At 32.3% G+C, this 23,177-nt stretch overlaps 1 protein-coding gene across 2 annotated transcripts; it reads left to right on the forward strand.

Moving 5' to 3' along the window:
• The first annotated feature begins 4,849 nt into the window (after window positions 1-4,849).
• Window positions 4,850-6,799, forward strand: LOC121211141 (IRK-interacting protein). 2 transcript variants are annotated; one of them, XM_041083511.1, is made up of 3 exons: window positions 4,850-4,949; window positions 5,035-5,204; window positions 5,310-6,799. In XM_041083511.1, exons 2-3 carry the CDS (start codon window positions 5,112-5,114, stop codon window positions 6,657-6,659), a joined length of 1,443 nt encoding a protein of 480 aa, XP_040939445.1. In that variant the 5' UTR covers window positions 4,850-4,949; window positions 5,035-5,111; the 3' UTR covers window positions 6,660-6,799. The 2 variants fall into 2 exon arrangements, with proteins under 2 accessions (XP_040939445.1, XP_040939446.1); XM_041083512.1 differs by having other exon boundaries at window positions 4,931-5,204; window positions 5,310-5,871; window positions 5,956-6,799.
• Window positions 6,800-23,177: the final 16,378 nt, after the last annotated feature.

Consider the following 23,177-nt stretch of genomic DNA (forward strand, 5'->3'; position numbering starts at 1 on the left):
TTATAAGTTATTTAATAACTATTGAAATTCATAATTTCCACATAAAACTCTAACTTCAAACTCTTTTACAATTAGGTCTCAAACATTCACTTTCTATTCAATTCTTTCAATAAAATCAGAATATAAACAATTTAAAGCTCTAATTCCATGCCAAATCATCATATACTTCCAGCACTCATCCATAACAACTTCAAAAATTAGACATGGAATCAAAACTAATGAAATAGTAAGTTGGACCTAATTGTAAAAGTCCAAAAACATAAAAATTTCAAGGAGAAAGCAAGAATTAAATTTACATGAAGCTAGAGTATGAAAACCAGCTTGAACCATCCTCCATGGCTGTTTTTCAGCTGATGAATATGAAGAGAAATGAAGAGAATTCTAGATATTCCAATTTAATCCCATTTTTATTTAGCCAATTTTGGCAATTTTCCAATTTTTCCCTTATTTTACCCATTTCCTGATTTTTCTGAGCTATTGCCGCCCAAAATATCTCCTTTGGGCTTATTTTCACTTTAGGTCCTTCCTCATTTGAAAATTGAGCTATTTAATCCTTTTAGCAACTTTTACACCCATTTCAATTTAGTCCTTTTCATTTAATTAATCACCCAAACGTCAAAATTTTCTGACTAAATTTTATTACTACCTCACCAACACTCCATAAATATTTCTAAAAATATTTATGGCTCGATTTATGAAGTCGAGGTCTCGATACCTCATTCTTGACCCAATTTACCTAATTAATTCTTTTAAATCACCAAATTCACTAATTCAAAAATGCTTTTATATTCACATTTGACTCATAGGTATTAATTTATTAAATTTTCAACTCATCCGTCGGATTTAGTGATCTCAAATCTCTATTCCCGATACCAATGAAAATTAAGCTGTTACAAACTGTACTCGTAACTCTATCCGATATTGTTGATAGGACATTTTCCTTCACCATATATAATAAAGTCATATTCACATTCAACCATATAACATAGATAACCTTTTGATATCATTATTACTAAAAATACACAATTGAACATATACCAAATCATTTTCACTGTATACAAAGCATCACAATGCAATCTCTTATATACATATTTCAAGCATTTCTTGATCGTATCAATAGTCAAGTACATACGTACCTTGAATCATGTTTGACAGAAATATTATTCGATTATATTACCTTGAACCAAAGTATAAATTGAGGTCAAATTATAAGTGCGCAGCTTAACCTTCCAATTACCAATTAAAAAATAAATCTTTTTTAATATTCAAATCAAAATCAACTTATATAATTAATTATATAAACACTTTATTTAAACAAAAACTAATATATTCATTTAAACTCAATATGGTACAATTCATTTCAATAATAATATCAATCTAATTAAATTCGTCATGGCACTTTATATTCTACTTAAAGCAAAGCATATTTACCTTTCCATCACATTCATCTAAAATCATCACATTCACCTAGCAATTATATTTTCTATTAATCTATTACCATTTAACTATTAATATTTAACTTTTCACATTCAAATCCATCAAAGTATGACTACCCCTTTTTATTAACTACTTAATAATTAGGTTAAAGAAAACCAAGTGTGCTAGCACAAACTAAAATAGTTGTCCATCTCTAGATTCGCTTTTCTCCCTTTATGTCGTTAACTATCTTGGATAAATTCAATTACGATAATTAAACATTTCGAATATAAGTTACAACAATTTAAACATGAAAGTATTTATTTTAACTTGATCCCTCAAATCACTAATATCTGTGATGCTCTCATCTCATAATTTAGCTAATCAAATTTAATTTTAATTTTATAAATATAATAAAAAGACCTCGTTTTATCATTTTTAATTACTAAACTTTAAAGTTTTATCCTTTACAATTTGATCCCTAATAACAAGTAATTCAGATTTGATTCAAGCTCGATTCCATACTTTCCTACCTCATTCTTACCATAAACTAACTAACCTTTAACATGCATAAATCTAATCTCTTAACATCCAAGTTCCTAAAACATCCAACAATGGAAATTAAGAGTCCATCAAGAATTTAAAAGAGAAAATTTTCTTCCCTCTAGATTTTTGGTTCGGCAATGGGGAAGAAACTAAACAAAATTTCTTTCTTCCTGCTCCTAGCTTTCACGTGAGGAAGAAAAGAATAAGGAAAGTTTTCTTTTTTGTGTCTCTTTCCCACTACCATATAATTTATATTAAATAAAAGTAAACCATTATTAATCAATGGTTAAAAGCCAATTAAGATGTGGTTAGTGCTAATGGACCGCAATTATTGCCACTAACCATTGATTAATTATGGGTTAATTTACTTCAAGGACAAGTTTAATTACTAAACAAGGATCTGTTCAAAACTTAATCAAATTTATTCGTTTAATTCACCTCACAATTTAGTCTCTGTACTTTAATTAACAACTGATCTGATTTATGTTCACTTAATAATTCAACCCTACAATTTTGTATTCAATATATAATTGTTCGATTTAAATTTTCGACTAATTCAATTTTGGAAATCCAGGCTTGAAACTAAATTTTTTGACATCATTAAAAATTAGATCGTTACAATGCGTTTAGTTGTTGATACCGTCTCGAAGGCTTTGGATTAATCAATGTGCCCGACAAGCTCCGTGGTGACGACGATGACCTCTCATTTGATCTTGGCCTTGGCTTTGCTCCTCCTCGCTGATGGACTTGCTGGATGTGGATTTAGCAACCCTGCTTGTATAGGCTCTTCCGATCATTCTCATTCCTCTCCCTACTTCAAGCAGCGGTGGCTGGAGTTGTGTCTAGGGTTGGTCTCCTTAAGGTTTGGGCTAGGCTTGTTTGACCTTGTGTTGATTAGAATGAAATGGATCTTTTTATAATAATAAAAGTGTATTTTACACTAAACTTGTAGGATAAGTGTCTTTTACCATATATATGTTTTATATATTTAAGTTAAATTTGAAAAAAAATATTAATTTATTAAAAGCATGTAAAATTGACTAACAAGTGTTGGTGGAATGGTAAAACATATTGCACTCCTAAAACAAATATGAAATATATAAAAAAAACATATAAAATTGATATTTCATACATTAATTTTATTTTATAAAATCATATCTAAAATTAATATTTTATCACTTTTTTTTACAATAATCTTAAATACTTGAAATCTAAAACTATATTTGTCAAAAGACATTTTAAAAACAATACTAAACCAGAACTAAATCCCAGTTTTAATATAAATTATTAAAAACTACTTGAGGAGGTGTTTACCTAATAATTTCCTTCAATACATTTTTGTTGTGAGCAGAAGCAGCGAGCAAAGCGAAGAATTACTGGGCCTACATTAACCCAACCCTGAAATGCTCCCTTAATCACAAGTCTATTTTTAACTGTGTTGAGATTTTCATTGAAACTCTCGCATGCTCCATGTTTTCTCTTAATTACTCAATTCTCCCAGACCTCGTACTCCAATTTCAAGACTGTTTAATCTTTGTTTTAAACATCCGAGTTCTAACATTCTTTTAACCCTTTATTGGCATCAATTATATATATATATCCTAGTTGCTCCTACATTAAATAAAAAGTCCCTTTTAATGCTACTCTTAAATTTCCATAGCGAATTAGTCCACTATGAGAACTGCTGGCATTACACCATTATTCTTCTAAAGTTTAGCACCTTATTAGAAGCCTTACAATATAATATTCCAATTGTTCAATACTTCATTTCACCCCAACATGTATAGGCCAAAAAACCGCACCAATTGGCCATCAAAGGCACAGCAGAAGAAACCAGCTCCAGCTGCAGAGGAGAGGGAAAAACAACTGTGGACACGTACACGTGATTTCCATACAAAAGACATAAAACTAGGACACAACAACCAAGTCAGCGGCTCCAAACTTTTGTTGGCTGACTCCGTCACTATCAGTCAGCCTAGCTAGCTGGGTAGGCCAAGGACCACATCCCCTCACCACTCCCTATCAGTCTCTCTATAATCCCATCGTCTCATCTATTTATTTCTTCCCATAAGCTCACATGCAAGGCTGATGAGCTCCACCAAGGGGCCCGGGCGGCGACCTAGTTGGTACGTGGTGAATTGCAGACCAGGTCCACATATGGGATACCAGTCAATTAATGAAGGTAGTTGAAGATTTTGGGAAGTAGATGGTGGAATTTAAGAGGGTCTTAAATGTGACAAAGACTGTAATAAATGTTATCGAGATTGTTGATGACTTCATATAGGAGGCTACTGTTTTCTTTTTACTTCCTCTTTGATAAATTTGAGAAAGATTATGTTCCTATTGGTCCCATTGTGAATGCCTTAACTACTACCTAGTGTGTTTTTTTCACTGTTTCTTTCCCATTATACAAGTTATGTAGTACATGGTAATTTTAGGATGTTTCTTCCTTTAGTTTCTGTAGCAGACGTAATAAATTTAAAATGAGTTGATGTAGTTAGTACAAAAACTGTCCATTCAACCCAAAGTGACATGACTTTAAATATAAAATTTACCTTTAATTAATTTTTATTGAAAGTTAATTAAAAAATAAATAAGTTAATGTAAACTTGGATGCTTGACGTACAGATAAGGTGAGGATCAACTAATTAATTCGTTGGCTCTGACACTGACACAAGTACCTCTACATAAATGCTAAAGCTAAAGCACTACTACCAAATATTTACTCTACAATAAACTCTATTTTCTCTCAATAAAAATGGTCATAGTTTATATGCTTTAGGTCAAATTTAAATATTTTAATTAATTAAAAATCAAAATAAGACAAAAATAGAAAATAATAGAAGGGAATAAATACGATATTGATCTTGGAGTTTGGCTATAGGTATAGGGTGTTTGGATCCGTTGTAGTTGGCTGCATGGGACCACGCCTCCTGACTTGCTTTTATTACGAGAATTCTATCGTTCCTGGCAATCAAGCTTTTAAGGTAATTGATAAATGGTTAAATGTAGTTTTAGGTTATAAACTAAGGTCATCCTTACGGATTTTATCTGTACTTATTTGGATTGTAGCTTTCATGGATATTTTAATCAGTAACAACCAAATAAAAGAGACTGAAACATGAGATGACAAACCCAAAAGAAAAACCATGGCTCCTTCTTCTTCTTCTCCTTCATCTTCTTGTTCTGCTTCTTCCGCTAAATCTCCTCCTCCACCTCATCAGTCCCCTTTTTTCACTCCAGTAAGTTCCTTTTTTCATTTTCTTATCATTATTTGGGTATTTTCTTAAAGGTTCCTCGTTTTGGCTGATGAAATAGTTTGATTTTCTTTTTGGTTTGTGGAACAGATTCAAGAATGTGAAAGGGAGGGACAAGAAGATGGTACTACCCCAAACGTAAGCAGGGACAAAGCGGTGGCCCCAAAGCACTTCGCAACACCCCTTCATGCTAAAACCACTGCAAAATCCAACGCCAGGAAACGTCACGAGTCTGCTGAAAATGGTGGTGATGGTGAAGATGGCTCTGTTTCTTGCAACAAGTGCAGGCCTCACTCCAGGGAGAAGATCTCCGTGGTTCCTTTAGACAACAACAATGGAGTTAACAAGCATTCCTTTTCCATGGCAAGTCCTAATGGGATATTCAAGTCCATTTTCCATTCTTTAACAAGGAGGAGTCCCAAATCAACTGATGTGTTTACATCCAGAGAAGAGCAGTGGAGAATTGCTGTCGCTGAACTCACACACAAACTTATTCAAGCTACAAGAAAGAGAGATGAAGCACTGCTAGAAGCTTCGAGGTTGAAGCACTCCATGGCTGAGCTTGAGAAGAAGCTTGACAAGCTTGAAGTTGACTGTCATAATTTGAAGTCAGGTCTGGGTGAATGTAACAGCAACTCTCCTTATAGAATGGGTAAAGCTCATCATCCTCATCAAGATAGGGTCATTAGAGCTAATGAAAAAGTGATTCAACAATTCTTGATCTCTGTCTCTGAAGCTAGGTCTTCCATCAGACTTTTAAGTAGATCACTCAGCATGCAATTAAGGCACACGGGTAGCAAAGTTTGTGAGAGGATATCTCTGCTATTGCAACCTTATGATATAAAGGTTTCCCACTCAAAGAACCCCAAAAGCCTTCTTTATCTCGAAGCTTTGTTGAGCAATGCTTTCTTCGAAGATTTCGAATCCGTTGGGTTTCGGAAGAATGCTGTGAACCACATATTGAACCCCATCGATCGTTGTGAAGCCAAATACGGGTCCTTCAATAACTTACAAGGTTTAACATGGGAGGAGGTCCTGAATAAAGGGACGAGATATTTCAGCGAGGAGTTCAGCAAGTTTTGTGACAGGAAAATGAGTGAAATCGTGGCTATGTTGGGATGGACGAGAGCTTGGCCGGAGCCATTGTTGCAAGCCTTTTTTGTTGCGTCAAAGAGTGTGTGGTTGGTGCACCTTTTGGCCAACTCGGTGCACCCTGGCTTACCAATCTTCAGGGTGGATAAAGGGGTAAGGTTTGATTCACTATACATGGAGGACATGGGTGGTGAAAGAGCCATGAAACTGGTTCCGAGCATGGTTCGGATCATGATCACACCAGGGTTCTATGTCTATGGCAACGTAATCAAATGCAAGGTTATTTGCAGGTACCACAACAACCTGGATACTAGTTTAATCAATAAGGGCTTAACCCCATCCCCTTAGTGTTGTGAATTTACTTTTGCACTTTGTAATATTTTGGTGCTAATTATGTTAATGTGATAGCATAAATTATCTCATGATATGAAAAAGAAAGAGCAAAGTTGAAAACCAATGGCACATGTGGATTGGATGAGGCTTTTGGATCTTCCACTGTTTGTTTGTTTGTTTAATAGTATCAGTTAATGGTCAGTTTATTGTCCAATTCCAAATTCCCTTCTCTCCATGGAAATCGGGATATGGGTACTGCCAAATTTCCAGCCAGAACTGTGTCTGGTTATTTCAAGATATATTGTTTTAAGAAAATTTCCATTCCCAAAATTATTAACTATTTAAGGTGGAGGTAAGGTTAGGACAAAGAGTTGAGGACCACTCAACACAATGTTTGAAAGGCATTGTCTCTAGTGATGCACAGAGAGCAAGAGGTGAAAGAGTTGATTATTCCCTATTTGAAACATCCTTTGTTTATTTTCTATCTGGCTGTGATTTGGGTTCTGTTGTTTGTCTATATTCCATGGTCAAAAGCAATTTAGAATTATATCTTAATAGGGTGAACAGTGAGCTTAAGTTATATAATCCATTTACCTCTTCTCTTGTCCTTTGATTTTGTTTTTCTTTTAAGTTTTTTTCTTTGAAAAAAAGAACAACTCTACTTATAATTAAGCTCCTCCATATCTAAGAATACAATTTAAATTACATTAACAATCGATATTAAAGTCTATCTATAATATTTATCATGATAATTCTAGTTTTATTGGAGTGTTTTATCATGCTACTAAAGCTTCAATTAGATGAGTTTTTTCACATGTTCTACAAATCAGATCAATTCAAGGCAATCAAATGAATCCCATTTAATCACTTGACCTTTATCATGCGTTCTGTGTGAATTTATCACGAGTTTTGATCTGCAGCTTGTGACATTAGGAATAAAACCAATATTAGAGTTGGAACCTCATAAATCATTTACCATTAGACCAATAACATTGTGGTAATTTAGGACAATTCTACATAAAAGGATATAAGCTAAAGTACAAAAAAAGCCTTTCAAAAATAATTTGAAAATCAATTGGGTCCCTAATTAAAAATTGTAATCAATTGGATCCTTCGAATTGTTATTTCAGTTAAATCCCTTGATGGACGGCAGCTACCATGGGAAAATGTTGATGTGGAGAGCTTAATTGATTTTTAAGGATTATATGAAGTTTCTCAATAAATTATATATTTTAAAATATTAAAATATTTTAGAAATTATAGAAAATTATATAAAAATAACTAAAATGAAAAACGAAAATATAAATTTTTTACTTAAAAGCTATAAAAATATTATAAAATTTTGAAAATTATAGAAAATCTATCAAAATTATTAAAAATCATAAAGTTTTAAAAAATATAAAAAATATTAAATTTTATAAAACATTATTTATATGTTATGAAATAATGATAAAAAAATTAGAAATGATAGAAAATTATATAAAAATAATTAAAATGATAAAAAAATCTATAAAAATTTATAAAAAGTTATAAAAACTTTTTGAAAGTATAAAAAGTTGTAAAAATTTTAAAAATATATAAGGAAATTATATATTTTTTTTTATTTTGAAGGTTTTCAATTAGATTTTAATGGAAGAGCTTGAAGTGTGATGGTAATTAGACTTGGATGGGGTGTTGAGCAAAGGACTTGAAAAATAATGGATTGAGTGTTTGGTGGTTTAAGATGAGTGATGAGTAATGATTTTAGTTGATAATGATGATTTATGGTATGATGTAGGGCATCAAAAAAATTTAAAATTTATTAGAAAGTACTAAAATATTATAATTTTTTTATAAAATTATAATAAAATACAAGTTATAAAAAATTATTAAATGTTATAAAAAAATTAAAATTATTGCTCTTTTTTATAAATTTTTATTATTTTTGAATTCTTTTATATAATCCCTAAAAATTAATTAAGCACTTCTAAAATAATTTAAAAAATAAATTAAGCCCTCGTACCAATTAAACCTTTTACATCATCCATTCATCAAGGTCTTAATAGAAATGACAATTTGGAGGGCTCAATTGATTGTTATTTTTAGATTAAGGGTCCAATTAATTGCCTTTTTCAACTAAAAGCTTAATTGATTTTTGAATTATTTTCCGAAAGACTTTTTTAGAGAGACTGTTTTAGTACTTGAGCTGAAGAAATAATAACATTAAAAATGCATTGTTGGGGCCTCCTTGACCTTGAGAGGCTTATACGATAGAGCTTCTATAACACAAGCACTCTATTAGCTAGTATGAAAACGAATGGGGCGCATTCATGTTCCGTGGGATTACCAGTGAAAAATTTGGGCCTGTTTAGGGTATCGAAAGCACTACATTCTTCTTCTTCTTCGATTTTCAAAGCGGCATGCCACTCGTCGACATTAAAATTTAGCATTTTCATTATTGCTATAAAATAAAATGGAGTTTGTATCATATAGTTGTAAGTTTAATTTCTTATCAATAATTAAAAAAATAGATTAAGCCCATCAATTGCATTACTTGAATCGAAAACTGAACATAATATATTAATTTGAGAAGCTTGAGTCAAATTGTGTGTGATTATGTATGAATTATTTACAAATTATGAAGAGAGGATTAAAATAGCAAAACTATTGCGAAGTACATAGCCTCATAGTAGAAACTACTAATGCATCATCAAGTAACACAGTCGTCATACTGCATGGAGGATGTTACAGCAAGTATAAACCCTAATATTGGATATTAGCCACCAATGGTGGAATTCCCATGGTCATGTCTACATATCAGCCACCAATGGTGGAACTCCCATGCTCATGTCCACATTATTAATCATGTGAACCTCAACCTTACCATCTCTTGCTTAAGTCCATACTGCCATGCTAATCGTAACCCATCTATGAAGTATAGAACAGATTCCAACGCCTCTCTAGCATCCTATGATCCATGCGCCATTCCTCATACGGATAATTCCAGCAGCAAATGCTAACCGAGCCATCACAAGTCAATTTTACACAGCCCTCTGATTGGGGAGTCCAACTGATGCGCTGCCGCAGCTTGCAACACCCAGGAGCATGCTCCGTCTCAGCCGATTGTTTTATAGATTGCGCTCACCCCTTCAATAGTGAACAATGATATCCATCCCTGAAGCACACTCCCTTGTTGGAAACACCACTACATTATTTTGTATTAAAGATCATATAATCAACTCAAATACTATGTTTTCGTTAATTATTAACTAATATTTTAATATTTAACTAGAATACACCTAGTCTTTCTTCAAAAAATAAATTAAAATTTTAAATATAATATTATATTAATCATAGTCAATCGAGTTTTAGTTTAATTAGCATTATTATTGTAATTTGAAATATGTGAGTTTGAAGTTTGAATATGCTTAACTGCGTATTATCTCCACTTTAAGGATTGAGAGATATCAAATATATATATATGATAAGTGTTATGATGTAAATTTTAAGTTAGTAAATTTAAAATTAAAATTAAAATTAAAGTTAAATTGTTATGAAAGATTATAAGAAATATAACATAATTTAAGAGATAATAAAATAATGTAAAATGGTCAAAACACATGTTCGTGGTGTCATACATGATAAAAATATCATGTGTTAAAATCTATATAAAACAAATATAAAAATTTGTTTAAATTTATAGTACTTTGAAAACAAAAAGAGTAATGAAAATATAATACAGATATATTTTTCTTTTTTTCCAAATTGAATCCATATAATAAATTATATAAAATATTATATAAATTAATACATAACATGAAAAAAATAATATCTCTAAATTAAATAATTATGACAGACCATATAAAAGATATTACAAAATGAAAGTAATATAAACATGAAGCATGCTAAAATATACGTACAATTAAATTTTAATATGTGAAAATGATATATAATAAAAAAACACAAACACCACATTGTTGTGCTAAATATGGATGAATTGGGACATAGTATATACAATTGAAAATAATTAAAACAAATAATATGAACACGGTACCAAATTTATGAATGCATTAAAAAATACATAAAATTAATTAATAACATAGAAAACTTCAAAAGTAAAAATAAAATAAAATGAATGCGTAGATACAATTAATAAGGTTTAAAAGTTAGATAAGTAATTGTATTATTATCATTCATAACTATTTCTAACCTTTAAATTAGAGGATAATGTACTCCAGTACACTCAAATCCACGTCCTCTTGTACTGACAATACTGTTGTCAGTCGAATTAAAATTTAGTCGGCACGAGATTACAACCTTTTAAATTGTCTTTTGTTACTCTCTTCGTATATCAAGTAAAGTAGACATAGGCACACCAAGCAAGCTTAATGATAAGTGTAAGAAGAAGTACCTCTTTCTAAATCATATTAGAAAAAGTGCATTCAAGAAACAAATGACTTTTACTTTCTGTTTCCCTCTCACACAGCTTGCATCTTCAACATCAGTTCCTCTTTTTAAGTAACCTGTCTTTCGTTGGCAATCTATCCAGTGCTTTGGTATATGCAAAGGAAATCAGACCAATTTGTGCCAGACCTCCCTATCCTTTTGAACACGTATTTTAGAAACTGAAATTAATAAATTATGAATTGGAGCAATTCACTTTGAAGTTTCAGGATTTTCCTCCAAACCCAACTCATATTGGGTCTAGGAACCATCTACCAAAAATGAACATCCTTCGGAGCATAACTCCTCAACCAAGCAATCTAGATTGAACCCTCACCAGTAAACACCTGACGAATTAACTTCAATCTACATGCTTTATTCCAGCTCTCCAAGTCTTTCATACCCAAACCATCTTATGCTTTTCAGAAGAAAATACGACTTCAACTAATTTGAACCCCCTTAGAAGCCACATCCTGTCACACACACACACACAAAAAAAAATATTAGAATTAAGTGACCCGAATCCTTATTTAAATAAAATACAGTGGTAAAATAAAATAAAAGAAGAATTCATATAGAATTACACTTATTTTATTTTATTTTAGAATAAGGTTTTTTAAACCTTATTAAATTCTATCTATTTGATATTGATTAGAATAAGGTGTTTCAGTCTTACTAGAATATTGCTTCACAAGCCTATAAATAGACATAGTCTATTCCTCTTGTAATAATTAGAATTCAACATAGTGAATCTTCTCCTCCTCTGCCTGTGGTTTTTTCCCGAAAGGGTTTTCACGTAAAAATTTGTGTGTTTTTTATTTTATTTTATTTTATTTTCACAAATTGATAACCGAGCTTTCGAGTTGTTCATCTTATTACGATAATGGCGTTTTTGAAGTATGAAATTCTGCTGTTGGATCGTAACACCAGATTTGCATTGTGGCAGATTAAGATGCAAGCAGTTCTTGCGCAGATGGATCTGGAGGACTCCCTGCTAGGAATAGATAAGATGCCTTCAATGAAGAGAAGAAGCGTAAGGCTCGAAAGGCATTAACACAATTACATCTGCATTTTTCCAACGAAAATTTGCAGGATGTGATGAAAGAGAAGACCACCACTGCATTATGGAAGAGGCTAGAACAAATATGTATGTCGAAAACTATAACAAACAAGTTGCATATGAAGCAGCGTCTTTATGCTCATCGTTTGGAGGAAGGTGCGTCTGTACACGAACACTTAACAGTGTTTAAAGAAATTTTCTCAAACTTGGAGGCCATGGAGGTTCAATATGATAAGGAAGATCTAGGGTTGATTCTACTTTGTTCGTTGCCGCCGTCTTATTCAACCTTTAGAGACATGATTTTATATAGTCGCGAGTCTCTCACAGTTGATGAGGTTTATGATTCTTTGACCTCGTATGATAAGATGAAGCATCTTGTGGTTAAACCCGACTCTTAGGGAGAGTGTTTCATTGTTTGTGAGAGACAAGATCGGAATATTGATGATGATCGTGGAAGGACACAGGAACGGAATCCTCGCGGTAAATCTAAAGGTAGATCAAAGTCTTCAAACAGAGGTAAAACTTGTAACTTCTGTAAGAAGAAAGGGCACATTAAATCTGAGTGTTATAAGCTACAGAACAAGATTAAAAGGGAGGCTGCGAATCAAATGGGAAAACAACCAGAAAATTTTGGTGAAGCTGATGTTGTAGAAGACTACAGCGATGGTGAACTTCTAGTCGCTTCAGTCAACAATTCTAAAATGAGCGAGGAGTGGATACTTGATTCAGGCTGCAGCTTCCACATGAGTCCCAATCGAGATTGGTTTACAACTTACAAAACAACATCTGAATGTGTTGTTTTGATGGGAAATAATGCTTCGTGTAAAATCACAGGTGTTGGAACAATTAAAGTTAAGATGTTTGATAGAGTTGTCAGAACACTTAGTGACGTACGACATGTTCTAGAATTGAAAAGAAATTTAATTTCGTTGAGTAATTTTAATTCAAAAGGGTACAGATACACAGCTGAAAGTGGGGTTTTAAATATTTCCAAAGGTTCCCTTGTTGTGATGAAAGGGCAGAGAAAGACTGCCAAGTTATATGTTTTGCAGGGTCTACTGTTACTGGTGATGCAGTTGTCGCTTCCTCTTCCTTGTCAGATGATGATATTACTAAACTTTGGCATATGCGCCTAGGGCATATGAGCGAGAATGGCATGGCAGAATTGAGTAAAAGAGGACTTCTTGATGGGCAAGAAATTTGCAAACTGAATTTCTGTGAGCATTGTGTTTTTGGGAAGCAAAAGAGAGTTCGATTTACCAGAGGAATCCATAACACAAATGGAACATTAGAGTATATTCATTCTGATCTATGGGGACCATCCAAAGTGCCTTCGAGAGGTGGAGCTAATTATATGCTAACATTTATTAATGATTTTTCTAGAAAAGTTTGGGCGTTCTTTTTGAAGAAGATGTAACGCCCCTAACCCGAATCCGTCACCGGAATAGAATTACGGAGCATTACCAGAGTTACCGATTCATTTATCAGATATTTCATTAATCCGATATCTTTTCTTTTCCACGTTCAAGTATCGTATTCAAGTAATCCGGATCTTTATAAAGAAATTTGATCATCGTTTTCATTTATTTCATGTTATAATACATTCAACTAATGCTCTAAACAAAATTATCATTTTACCTCTATACTTTTAATTAATGACGATTTGATCCTTAGGTTAAAATAAAATAAAATTATTGCAATTTAATCCTTATTTCCAGCCGTTATTCTCACACAAATTGATAACAACCTATGAATTCTATAAAATGTCAGAATTTTTCATAATTTCAACACTTTTCAATTTAATCCTTAAAACATGTTTTTCCCTGATCTTGAGCTAAATTAATAATTTCATTCAATTTTGTAATTTAAATAATAAAATAATCCATTTCATACAAATTGGTCATTTCTAACTTATTTTTACAAAATTGCCTATAAAATTTTACTTTTATTCAATTTAGTCCATGAGCCTAAAACATACAAATTAGCCATGCTAGCTGAATATTCATACATATTTTCCTCCTCCTCCTCTCCATTCCACATCCTTAATTTATATAACATGCAACAAGTAACATTATCAATAATTTCACTATTTACTTATGTATATTCAAAACTGTCCATTTGCGTCATAGTCACTAAATTATTTATATCTTAAGCTACAGAACTCAAAATTAAGATCCGCTAATTTTACCTAAAACTATACTTACTTATATTATTACCATAAAATTTTCAGAATTTTTTGTTTAGCCAATAAGTATAGTTTATTCTTTAAAGTTGCCCCTGTTCTGCTGCCTGACAGTTCCGACCCTTCTTCACTAAAAATTAATTATCTCATCGTACGAGATTCGGATGATATTCCCGCTTATTTCTATTGAAAATAGACTCTTTAAGGATTTTAAACATATAAATTTAATCCCTTAATTATTTTTCTCCAATTTTTGATGATTTTCCAAAGTTAGAACAGAGGAACCCGAAATCATTCTGACATTATCTCACAAAACTTATTATATCTCATGATTTACAATTCCATTACTTACACCGTTTCTTCTATAAGAAACTAGACTCAATAAGATTTAATTTTATATTTTATTCATCCTCTAATTAGATTTCTACAATTTTTGGATATTTTTCAAAGTTAGACTATTGCTGCTGTCTAAAACTGTTTTAATGCAAAATGTTGATTTTCATTTTGCCCCAAATTTCACAGTTCATACAATTCAGTCCTTACTTAATTAACCCCTCAATTAAACTAATTTTCTCAATTAATACTTTTCCTAGACATTATAAGTTATTTCATAACTATTGAAATTCAGAATTTCCGCAGAAAACTCTTTTACAATTTAGGTCCCAAACATTCACTTTCTATTCAATTCTTTCAATAAAATCAGCATATAAACAATTTAAAGCTCTAATTCTATGTCAAATCATCATATACTTCCAGCACATATTCATAGAAACTTTCAATTTCTTTCATAGAATCAAGAACTAATGAATTCAATAAATGGACCTAGTTGTAAAAGTCACAAAAACACAAAAATTTCAAGAAATAATCAAGAATTGAACTTACTTGCAGTAAAAATATGAAAAACCAGCTTAAGGGAACTATTCCATGGTGTTTTTGCTGATGAGAATGCAGAAAAATAAAGAGAAATCTAGATAATTCCACTTTAGTCCTAGCTTTATTAAGTAAATTTTGCAATTTTCCAATTTTACCCTTATTTTCTTGGTGATTTCATGCTCTTGCTGTCCAGCCCAAATAGACCTTGGGTCTATTTACCTTTTAAACCCTCTTTCTTTTATCATTTAAGCTATTTAATCATTTTCCACAATTTTGCATTTGATACAATTTAGTCCTTTTTGTTCAATTAGCTATCAGTACTTTAAAATTTCTTGACGAAACTTTAATACTAAATTATTAACACTCCATAAATATTTATAAAAATATTTATGGCTCGATTTAAAATTCCCGAGGTCTCGATACCTCGTTTTCAATTCTAATTATTTTAATATATATATTTTGTACATTTCACTATTTCAAATTTTTTCCTAACTTCACATTTAACTTATACTCACTAAATTAATAATATTTCCTACTCATTTTTCGGATTTAGTGATCTCGAATCACTGTTCCGACACCACTAAAAATTAGGCTGTTACAGCAGAAAAGCGATGTGTTTTTCGCATTTAAGTCTTGGAAAATTATAATTGAAAAACAGACAGGAAAACAAATAAAATACCTCCACATAGACAATGGTTTAGAGTTCTGTTCTGATGAGTTTAATAGATTGTGCAAGTCAGAAGCGATTGTGAGACACTTGACAGTTCACCATACTCCACAGTAAAATGGCATTGCAGAACAAATGGACAGAACAATCATGGAGAAGGTTCGATGTATGTTGTCAAATGCCAACTTACCAAGGTGGTTTTGGGCCGAAGCAGCCTCTACTACATGTTTTTTAATCAACTGATCCCCATCCGTTGACATTGAGAAAAAGACTCCACAAAAGGTATGGTATGGTAATCCTGCTAATTATTCTGATTAAAAGATCTTTGGGTGTCCTACGTATGCTTATGTTGATAATTAAAAATTGGAAGAGAGATTAATTAAATGTGTTTTTCTTGGTTATAAAACTGGTGTAAAAGGGTATAAGTTATGGTGTCCTGAAAATAGAAAAGTTGTGATTAGCAGAGATGTTGTTTTCAATGAAACTGTTATGCTACCTAACTTATCTCTTAAAGACTCTTCCAATAAAGAAAATCAAAAGCAGGTGGAGCATCAGATTAATACAGAGTTGACTTCTTAAACCAGTACAAAAATTAAGAATAGAGTTGCTTCTTCACCATAATACTCTATCGCCAAAAACAAAACTAGAAGAGAAATTAAACTTCCAAAGAAGTATGCCGAGGCTGATCTAGTTACTTATGCTTTAAATGTAGCTGAAGATATCAATGCGAATCAAGAGCTATCTAATTATTTTGAGGCGGTTAACTGTAAAGATTTAGAAAAATGGATGTTTGCTATGCAAGAGGAGATGGAATCACTCCACAAAAACAGAACATGAGATTTTGTGAAACTTCCTAAAGGTAAAAGGTTGTTCGTTGTAAATGGGCGTTTAAAAATAAAGAAGGGACTGTAGGAGTTAAAGAACCCAGATATAAAGCAAGGCTTGTTGTAAAGGGTTACAGTCAAATTCCAGGAGTGGATTTCACAGATGTGTTCTCCCTAGTTGTTAAGCATAGTTCGATTTGAGCTTTGCTTGGTATTGTGGTCGTGCATGATTTGGAGCTTGAGCAGTTAGATGTAAAAACTGTATTTTTGTATGGAGAATTTGATGAGGATATTTACATGCAACAACCAGAGGGTTTTACAGTATTAGAAAAAGAGGACTATGTTTGTTTGCTGAAAAAGTCCTTTTACGGTTTGAAACAGTCACCAAGACAGTGGTACAAGAGGTTTGATTCCGTTATGACTTCTCATGATTTCAAAAGAAGTAATTTTGATAGTTGTGTTTACTTGAAAAAAACAGTGATGGTTCTTTTGTGTATCTACTTCTTTATGTTGATACCATGTTGATAGCAGCAAAAGATAAATGAGAGATAAGAAAGGTCAAAGCCTAACTAAGTGAAGAATTTGAGATGAAAGATTTAGGACCAACAAAGAAGATACTCGGTATGGAGATTCTCAGAGATAGAAAATCAAGTAAATTGTACCTAAGTTAGAAGGAGTACATTGAGAAAGTTCTTTACAAGTTCAATATGCAAAGTGCTAAACCTGTTAGTACTCCTTTAGCAGCCCATTTTAGACTTTCATCGGCTTTGTCTCCACAATCAAATGATGAGATTGAGTACATGTCACATGTTTCATACTCTAGTACAGTGGGATCTCTCATGTATGCTATGGTTTGTTCACGTCCAGATTTATCATATGCAGTCAGTGCAGTTAGCAGATACATGGCGAATCTCGGCAAAGAACACTGAAAAGCAGTTCAGTGGATTTTAAGATACTTACGAGGTATTACTGATGTTTGCTTACAGTTTGGAAGAACTAGAGATAGAGTCATTGGGTATGTTGATGCTGATTTTCCTGGAGACCTTAATAGAAGAAGATCTTTCACAGGTTATGTCTTTACAATAGGAGGTTGTGCAATCAGTTGGAAAGCCACTTTACAAACTACAGTCGCTTTATCTACCACTAAAGCTGAGTGCATGGCGATTACTAATGCTTGTAAAGAAGCTATTTGGTTGAAGGGACTCTTTAGTGAACTCAATAAAGACCTTCAAATCAGCACAGTATTTTGTGACAATCAGAGTGCCATCTTTCTTACAAAAGATCAAATGTTTCATGAGAGAACAAAACACATTGATGTTCGGTATCATTTTGTTCGTGATATTATTTCTCGTGCTGATATTATTGTGAGCAAAATTAGTACTCATGAAAATCCTGCAGATATGATGACTAAGTCACTTCCTATAACCAAGTTTGAGCATTGCTTAGACTTAGTTGGTGTTCGTTGTTGACATTAAACCCCTTAAGGGGTTTTATGGAAGAAGTTGAGAACTTGTTCGTTGAGAGTTCGTGATGAAGAACTTGTTCATTGAGAATTCGTGTCAAGGTGGAGATTGTTAGAATTAAGTGACCCGAATCCTTATTTAAATAAAATACAGTGGTAAAATAAAATAAAAGAAGAATCTATATAGAATTACACTTCTTTCATTTTATTTTAGAATAAGGTTTTTGAAACCTTATTAAATTCTATCTGTTTGATATTGATTAGAATAAGGTGTTTCAGTCTTACTAGAATCTGGCTTCACAAGCCTATAAATAGATATAGTCTATCCCTCTTGTAATAATTTGAATTCAACATAGTGAATTTTCTTCTCCTCTGCCCGTGGTTTTTTTCCAAAAGGATTTTCACTTAAAATTTTTTGTTTATTTTATTTTATTTTATTTTCACAAAAAAAACTCATCCCAAGCTAATTATGTTGGAACGCCGGTACCTCCATGGCACAGTGGGAAAAAAATATTCCGACGATCCAAATCATAGATCCATGTGCGAGGAACGAATCGGGGTGAAAAAGGTTTCGAAATTACTGAAACTTCAATCTGAGTAGACAGTGAAGCCTTGGCAATGAGAATACTGTTTTGCTTTCGAATCCAAGCTGCAATCTTTATGATCCCAACCTCTACGTAATCCACCCAGTTGACAATGAACGGAAGAAATCCCCAAAACTATTTTCAGAGATATTTTTCTTGACGGCTGCTAGACCTAGTAGTAAAGCTTTGAGTTTGTATATATATTCACTTTTAGGGTTTTTCTCCCTTTCTATATATAACTCCCCTTTTAATTGGTATGTATATAACTTATTCTTAATTTATTAAATTTCAATCCGAACATAATAATCATAATTAAAATAAATAAATATAATAATGTTTTAACCGAAAATTATAATTATATTAATTATAAAGATTTTGGTAAACTATATTTATTTAAATTTATATACGAACCAAATTCATATATTAATAGAATTATGTTCTCTTTATGTGTACAACATCCTTGTACATATAATATGTTCGATACTTGATTGCCCAATTAAATTCATGTGACAACCAAACACAATACCAACTATGTTTTATTCCGTTTATTTCAACCATAGGGTGTGACCCTGTAGGTTCTTGTAATGTTAGTAGTAATACTAGAACGATTCTAATGTTACAAACAATGAGTGTCATCTAGCAATGCATCATTGCTACCTAAGTTACAAGAAGTCATGATTCGACATAACCTTTTGTGATTAACCTTTCATGCATTAATCCTTAGTCCTTTATCTCTAGAATGGACACAAGTCATGGAATAGTCACACTTGCATAGTCCATCCCATGTTTCTTGATACCTTGAGTAGACTATGATACACAAATAAGTATGACATCTCATATAAACTTATTTGAGCATGGCCATGCATTTCTAGTCTCACTCAATCAAGTGGCCTAAGATATTACTCCTATTATGTAGGAGAGACTTATACTATATTGATCAATCATATCCCTCTACATAGATTGTGGTATATCCAGCATCAGCCTTTATAAAATAACCAATTACGGTGTACGTTTAACTATATCAAAATATACAACTCACGATGTTGGGATAATGATAATCTCAAGTCTGAGGATCATATACATATTAATCACTATGAGTAATGTTGTGACAATTACATAATAATCCAAGAAACATACTATGTAACACCCCTCTCCCATATCCGACGCTAGGACAAGGTTCGTGGTGCTACCTAACTTGAACTCAACCAACTGTATAAAACTGGGCCGTGAAATCTCAGACAATTTAAAAACTTCTCTTTAAACAATTAATCAGTCTCATTTACGGGCTCACGAGGCCCAAAACATACATCTGGGGTGGTTCAGAACCCAATTGAGAACTAATAAAGAACTTAGAAAATTTCATGCATCAAGGCTCCACACGTCCGTGTGGGTATAGAACACACAACCGTGTGTGAGGGACACGCCCATGTCCCGATCCCGTGTCTGAAAACCTGGGTATTCTACCAAAACCACAAAGCCCAAGCACACACCCGTGCCCTATAACTGTGTTCTTCACACGGCCAAGACACACAGCCGTGTCTTTTGCCCGTATACCACTAGCATGCATACTGACTTTATGACACGGCATTGGCACACACCCTTGTGGCTTGCCCGTGTACTAAAATGACTTTAAAGTTTTAAGTATAGGGGATGCACAACCATAACACACACTCATAGGCATGAGCCGTGTGTGAGACACATGCCTATGTGTATTACCCGTGTGGACAAACTAGGCTATTTCTCAAGCCATTTTGTCACCCATTTTGCACAACCTAAGTAAGACCATGTCAATATACAAATTTCATCATAATGGACACCCATTTCATCCATAGACAGAACATTATATGTGTGACACCCCTAATGTGACCCTAATCGGAAAGTGGTTTCGGGACCACGAAACCGAGTCATAAAAATAATTAACAGTCATATTCGATGCTTATTATATGTGAATATGAATGTGTGGAAGTTTCATACTTTAATTTTATCATTTGTATGCGAAATTATTAAATAGGACTTGTATGAAAAAATTTAGAAATGTGCTAGGCAAATGCTAAAGTGGCCAATTAATATATGTTGGAAAGTGCTTGTACTTGCATGTCAAATTAGCCAAACTATAGGTAGTGGCCGGCCATGCTACAAATTATATAATCAAATATGAATTTTCTATTAACTTTAATTAGCTAGATGCCATATTATCATGGGTGAATGTAATAAAATAAAGAAAGAATAATTAAAGGAAGGAAATGGGTGAAAGAAACAAAGTCTTCATCCATGTTTCTTCCTAGCCGATTCTAAAGAAAGCAAAGAACAACCATTCGGTGGTCTTGAACTCAAAAATAAGGTGAGTAGTTCATGCTAATTCTTGAAATTTTAGTATATTTTGAGTTAGTTCTTAAGTTCTTTGCTTAACCCATGACAAAATTTTGAGTTGGGTAATGTCTTAAGCTTTCGGCCATAGTAGAAATTAAGGGGTTAGATTGTTATTTTTTTTTTGTGGTTATTTGAAGTTTAACTAGTTAATACTTAAGTGTTAGTATTTGTGCATGAAATAGATGAATGTGAAATTGTTGAGTTACTTGAACAATTCGGCTTTGTAATTGATTTTTTTTAGTATAGACCTTGAGTAATGCTAGACATAGATTTTGGTTTTGATAGTGCTTATATGAGTTTAATTAATTCAATTTTGATAATATAATGATAGCTTAAGATAAACAACATTCGGTTATGAATTTTTGTGTTAAATCGAAAATGGATGCTAGTTGAGCTATGAACAATTACTTAATAACGAAGAGAATATAAGCTTAATGCTAAAGTAGCATTCAACCTCGGAGTAAGTTAAATTAGTAGGAAAATAAATTTTGAGATGGAAAATTATGTGTTTGACTAAAGAAAAGAAATCGTTGAAGAGTGTTTGTGAACATGGTAAGTGAATTCGGTTAGTGAGCAAATGAAATAAAAAAATTTGGAATTTGATTTTTGTTTTGGGTATGTATGACCAAGTATATTCGGCCACATAAATAATATAATTACATGATGTTATATTATGATTATTGAGCTTATGTATGTGGGTGCATGTATATCTAGTATTATAATGACATTTGGCTTTGATAGTCGATTGATAAGTTATTACTTTAATTACAAGAGCATTTGGTGAAAGTAACATTTGGGTATGAACATATATTAGTTATGAAATCGGTAGGTTTAAGACTCATTGTGGTAATGATAATATATTAAAATGAGATGGATATTTGATTACCGAATGTGAATAATAAGTAAACACTATTGATCAAAATATTAAACATCTCTATCTATACTTATTTAGCTCAAGAGCAAGTGGGGTCAAAGTTGGATAAGGGAAAGGAAAAAGTGATAGAATAGCTGTTGAAGTCGTTCGACAACGTCCGAGGTAAGTTCTTAAGTAATTGAGTTTGATTCCTTTGTAAGTTTAAGTTTAAAATGGGATGAATATGAATTATGTATATACGTTAAGGTCAATGACTTTTCTAAATGACGGCATATATGATATTATGTTTTAAATATGTGAATGAGAACTTTACAGAGTAAATTGTATAAATTTGCTAGGGACAGCAGCAGTAGCGTGTTTTGGAAAAATTACCATAAATTGTGGGAGTTGAGTTAAAGGCTGAATAAATTATGTAATTAAAGCTTGATGCGTCTAGTTTCGTATAAAAGAAATCATGTAAGTAAAGGGGTTGCCGATAATGAGATTTTCAAAGTTGTGTGAGACAGAGTCAGAATGGCTCCGAAATCCCCTGTTCAGTATTTGGAAAATCATTATAAATCGTACAAAAATTATTATAAGATAAAATTATATGCTTAGACTCCTTAATGAGTCTAGTTTTAAACAAAATAAACGAAAACACATTTTGAATTCTGTACAATGAGAAATTAAATTCTTAGTGAAGAGTAGTCAGAGTAGTCAAGCAGTAAAATAGGGGAAACTTTAAGAAAAATCTGGTATTGATTGGCCAAACCAAAAATTCTGAAAATTTTGTGGATAGAGAATATACGAGTCTATTTTCATGGAAAATTAACGGCACATAATTTGGAATTTCGTAGCCCCAGTTACAAATAATTTAACGACTGTTGCTCAGGAAAACAGCTTGTAGAGAATTTGTGGTTATGTTGTAAACATGGATAAAACTTGTTTTAGTTGCTCATAAGCTATTGATTAAACCCATACGTGAATTCTAAATTGTGATTTTATAAAATGATATATGAGTGTTAGATGGATCTTTGATATTAAAATTTGTGAAATTGTAAGTTTATGGTATTCGAATATGAAATGATAGTATGGCTTGAAATTGAATTATTCATTGGAAAATGATAGATGTAGATTCAGCCAAGACAAAGTGAAAGTATATGTGGTATGTGAAGTATATTTGGATAATTGTGATGTGAATACATGAAAATTTATATTTTGATTTAGGATTTTATG

This window comes from Gossypium hirsutum, chromosome A12 (genome assembly GCF_007990345.1).
Source record: "Gossypium hirsutum isolate 1008001.06 chromosome A12, Gossypium_hirsutum_v2.1, whole genome shotgun sequence".
Lineage (NCBI taxonomy): Eukaryota > Viridiplantae > Streptophyta > Magnoliopsida > Malvales > Malvaceae > Gossypium > Gossypium hirsutum.

What these genes read in the sequence shown, in the direction of transcription:
- LOC121211141 (XM_041083511.1), top strand. Translation starts at nt 5,112, where the DNA reads ATGGCTCCTTCTTCTTCTTCTCCTTCATCTTCTTGTTCTGCTTCTTCC. An exon ending in AGTCCCCTTTTTTCACTCCA is followed by an intron (nt 5,205 to 5,309) that starts GTAAGTTCCTTT and finishes TTTGTGGAACAG; the next exon opens with ATTCAAGAATGTGAAAGGGA.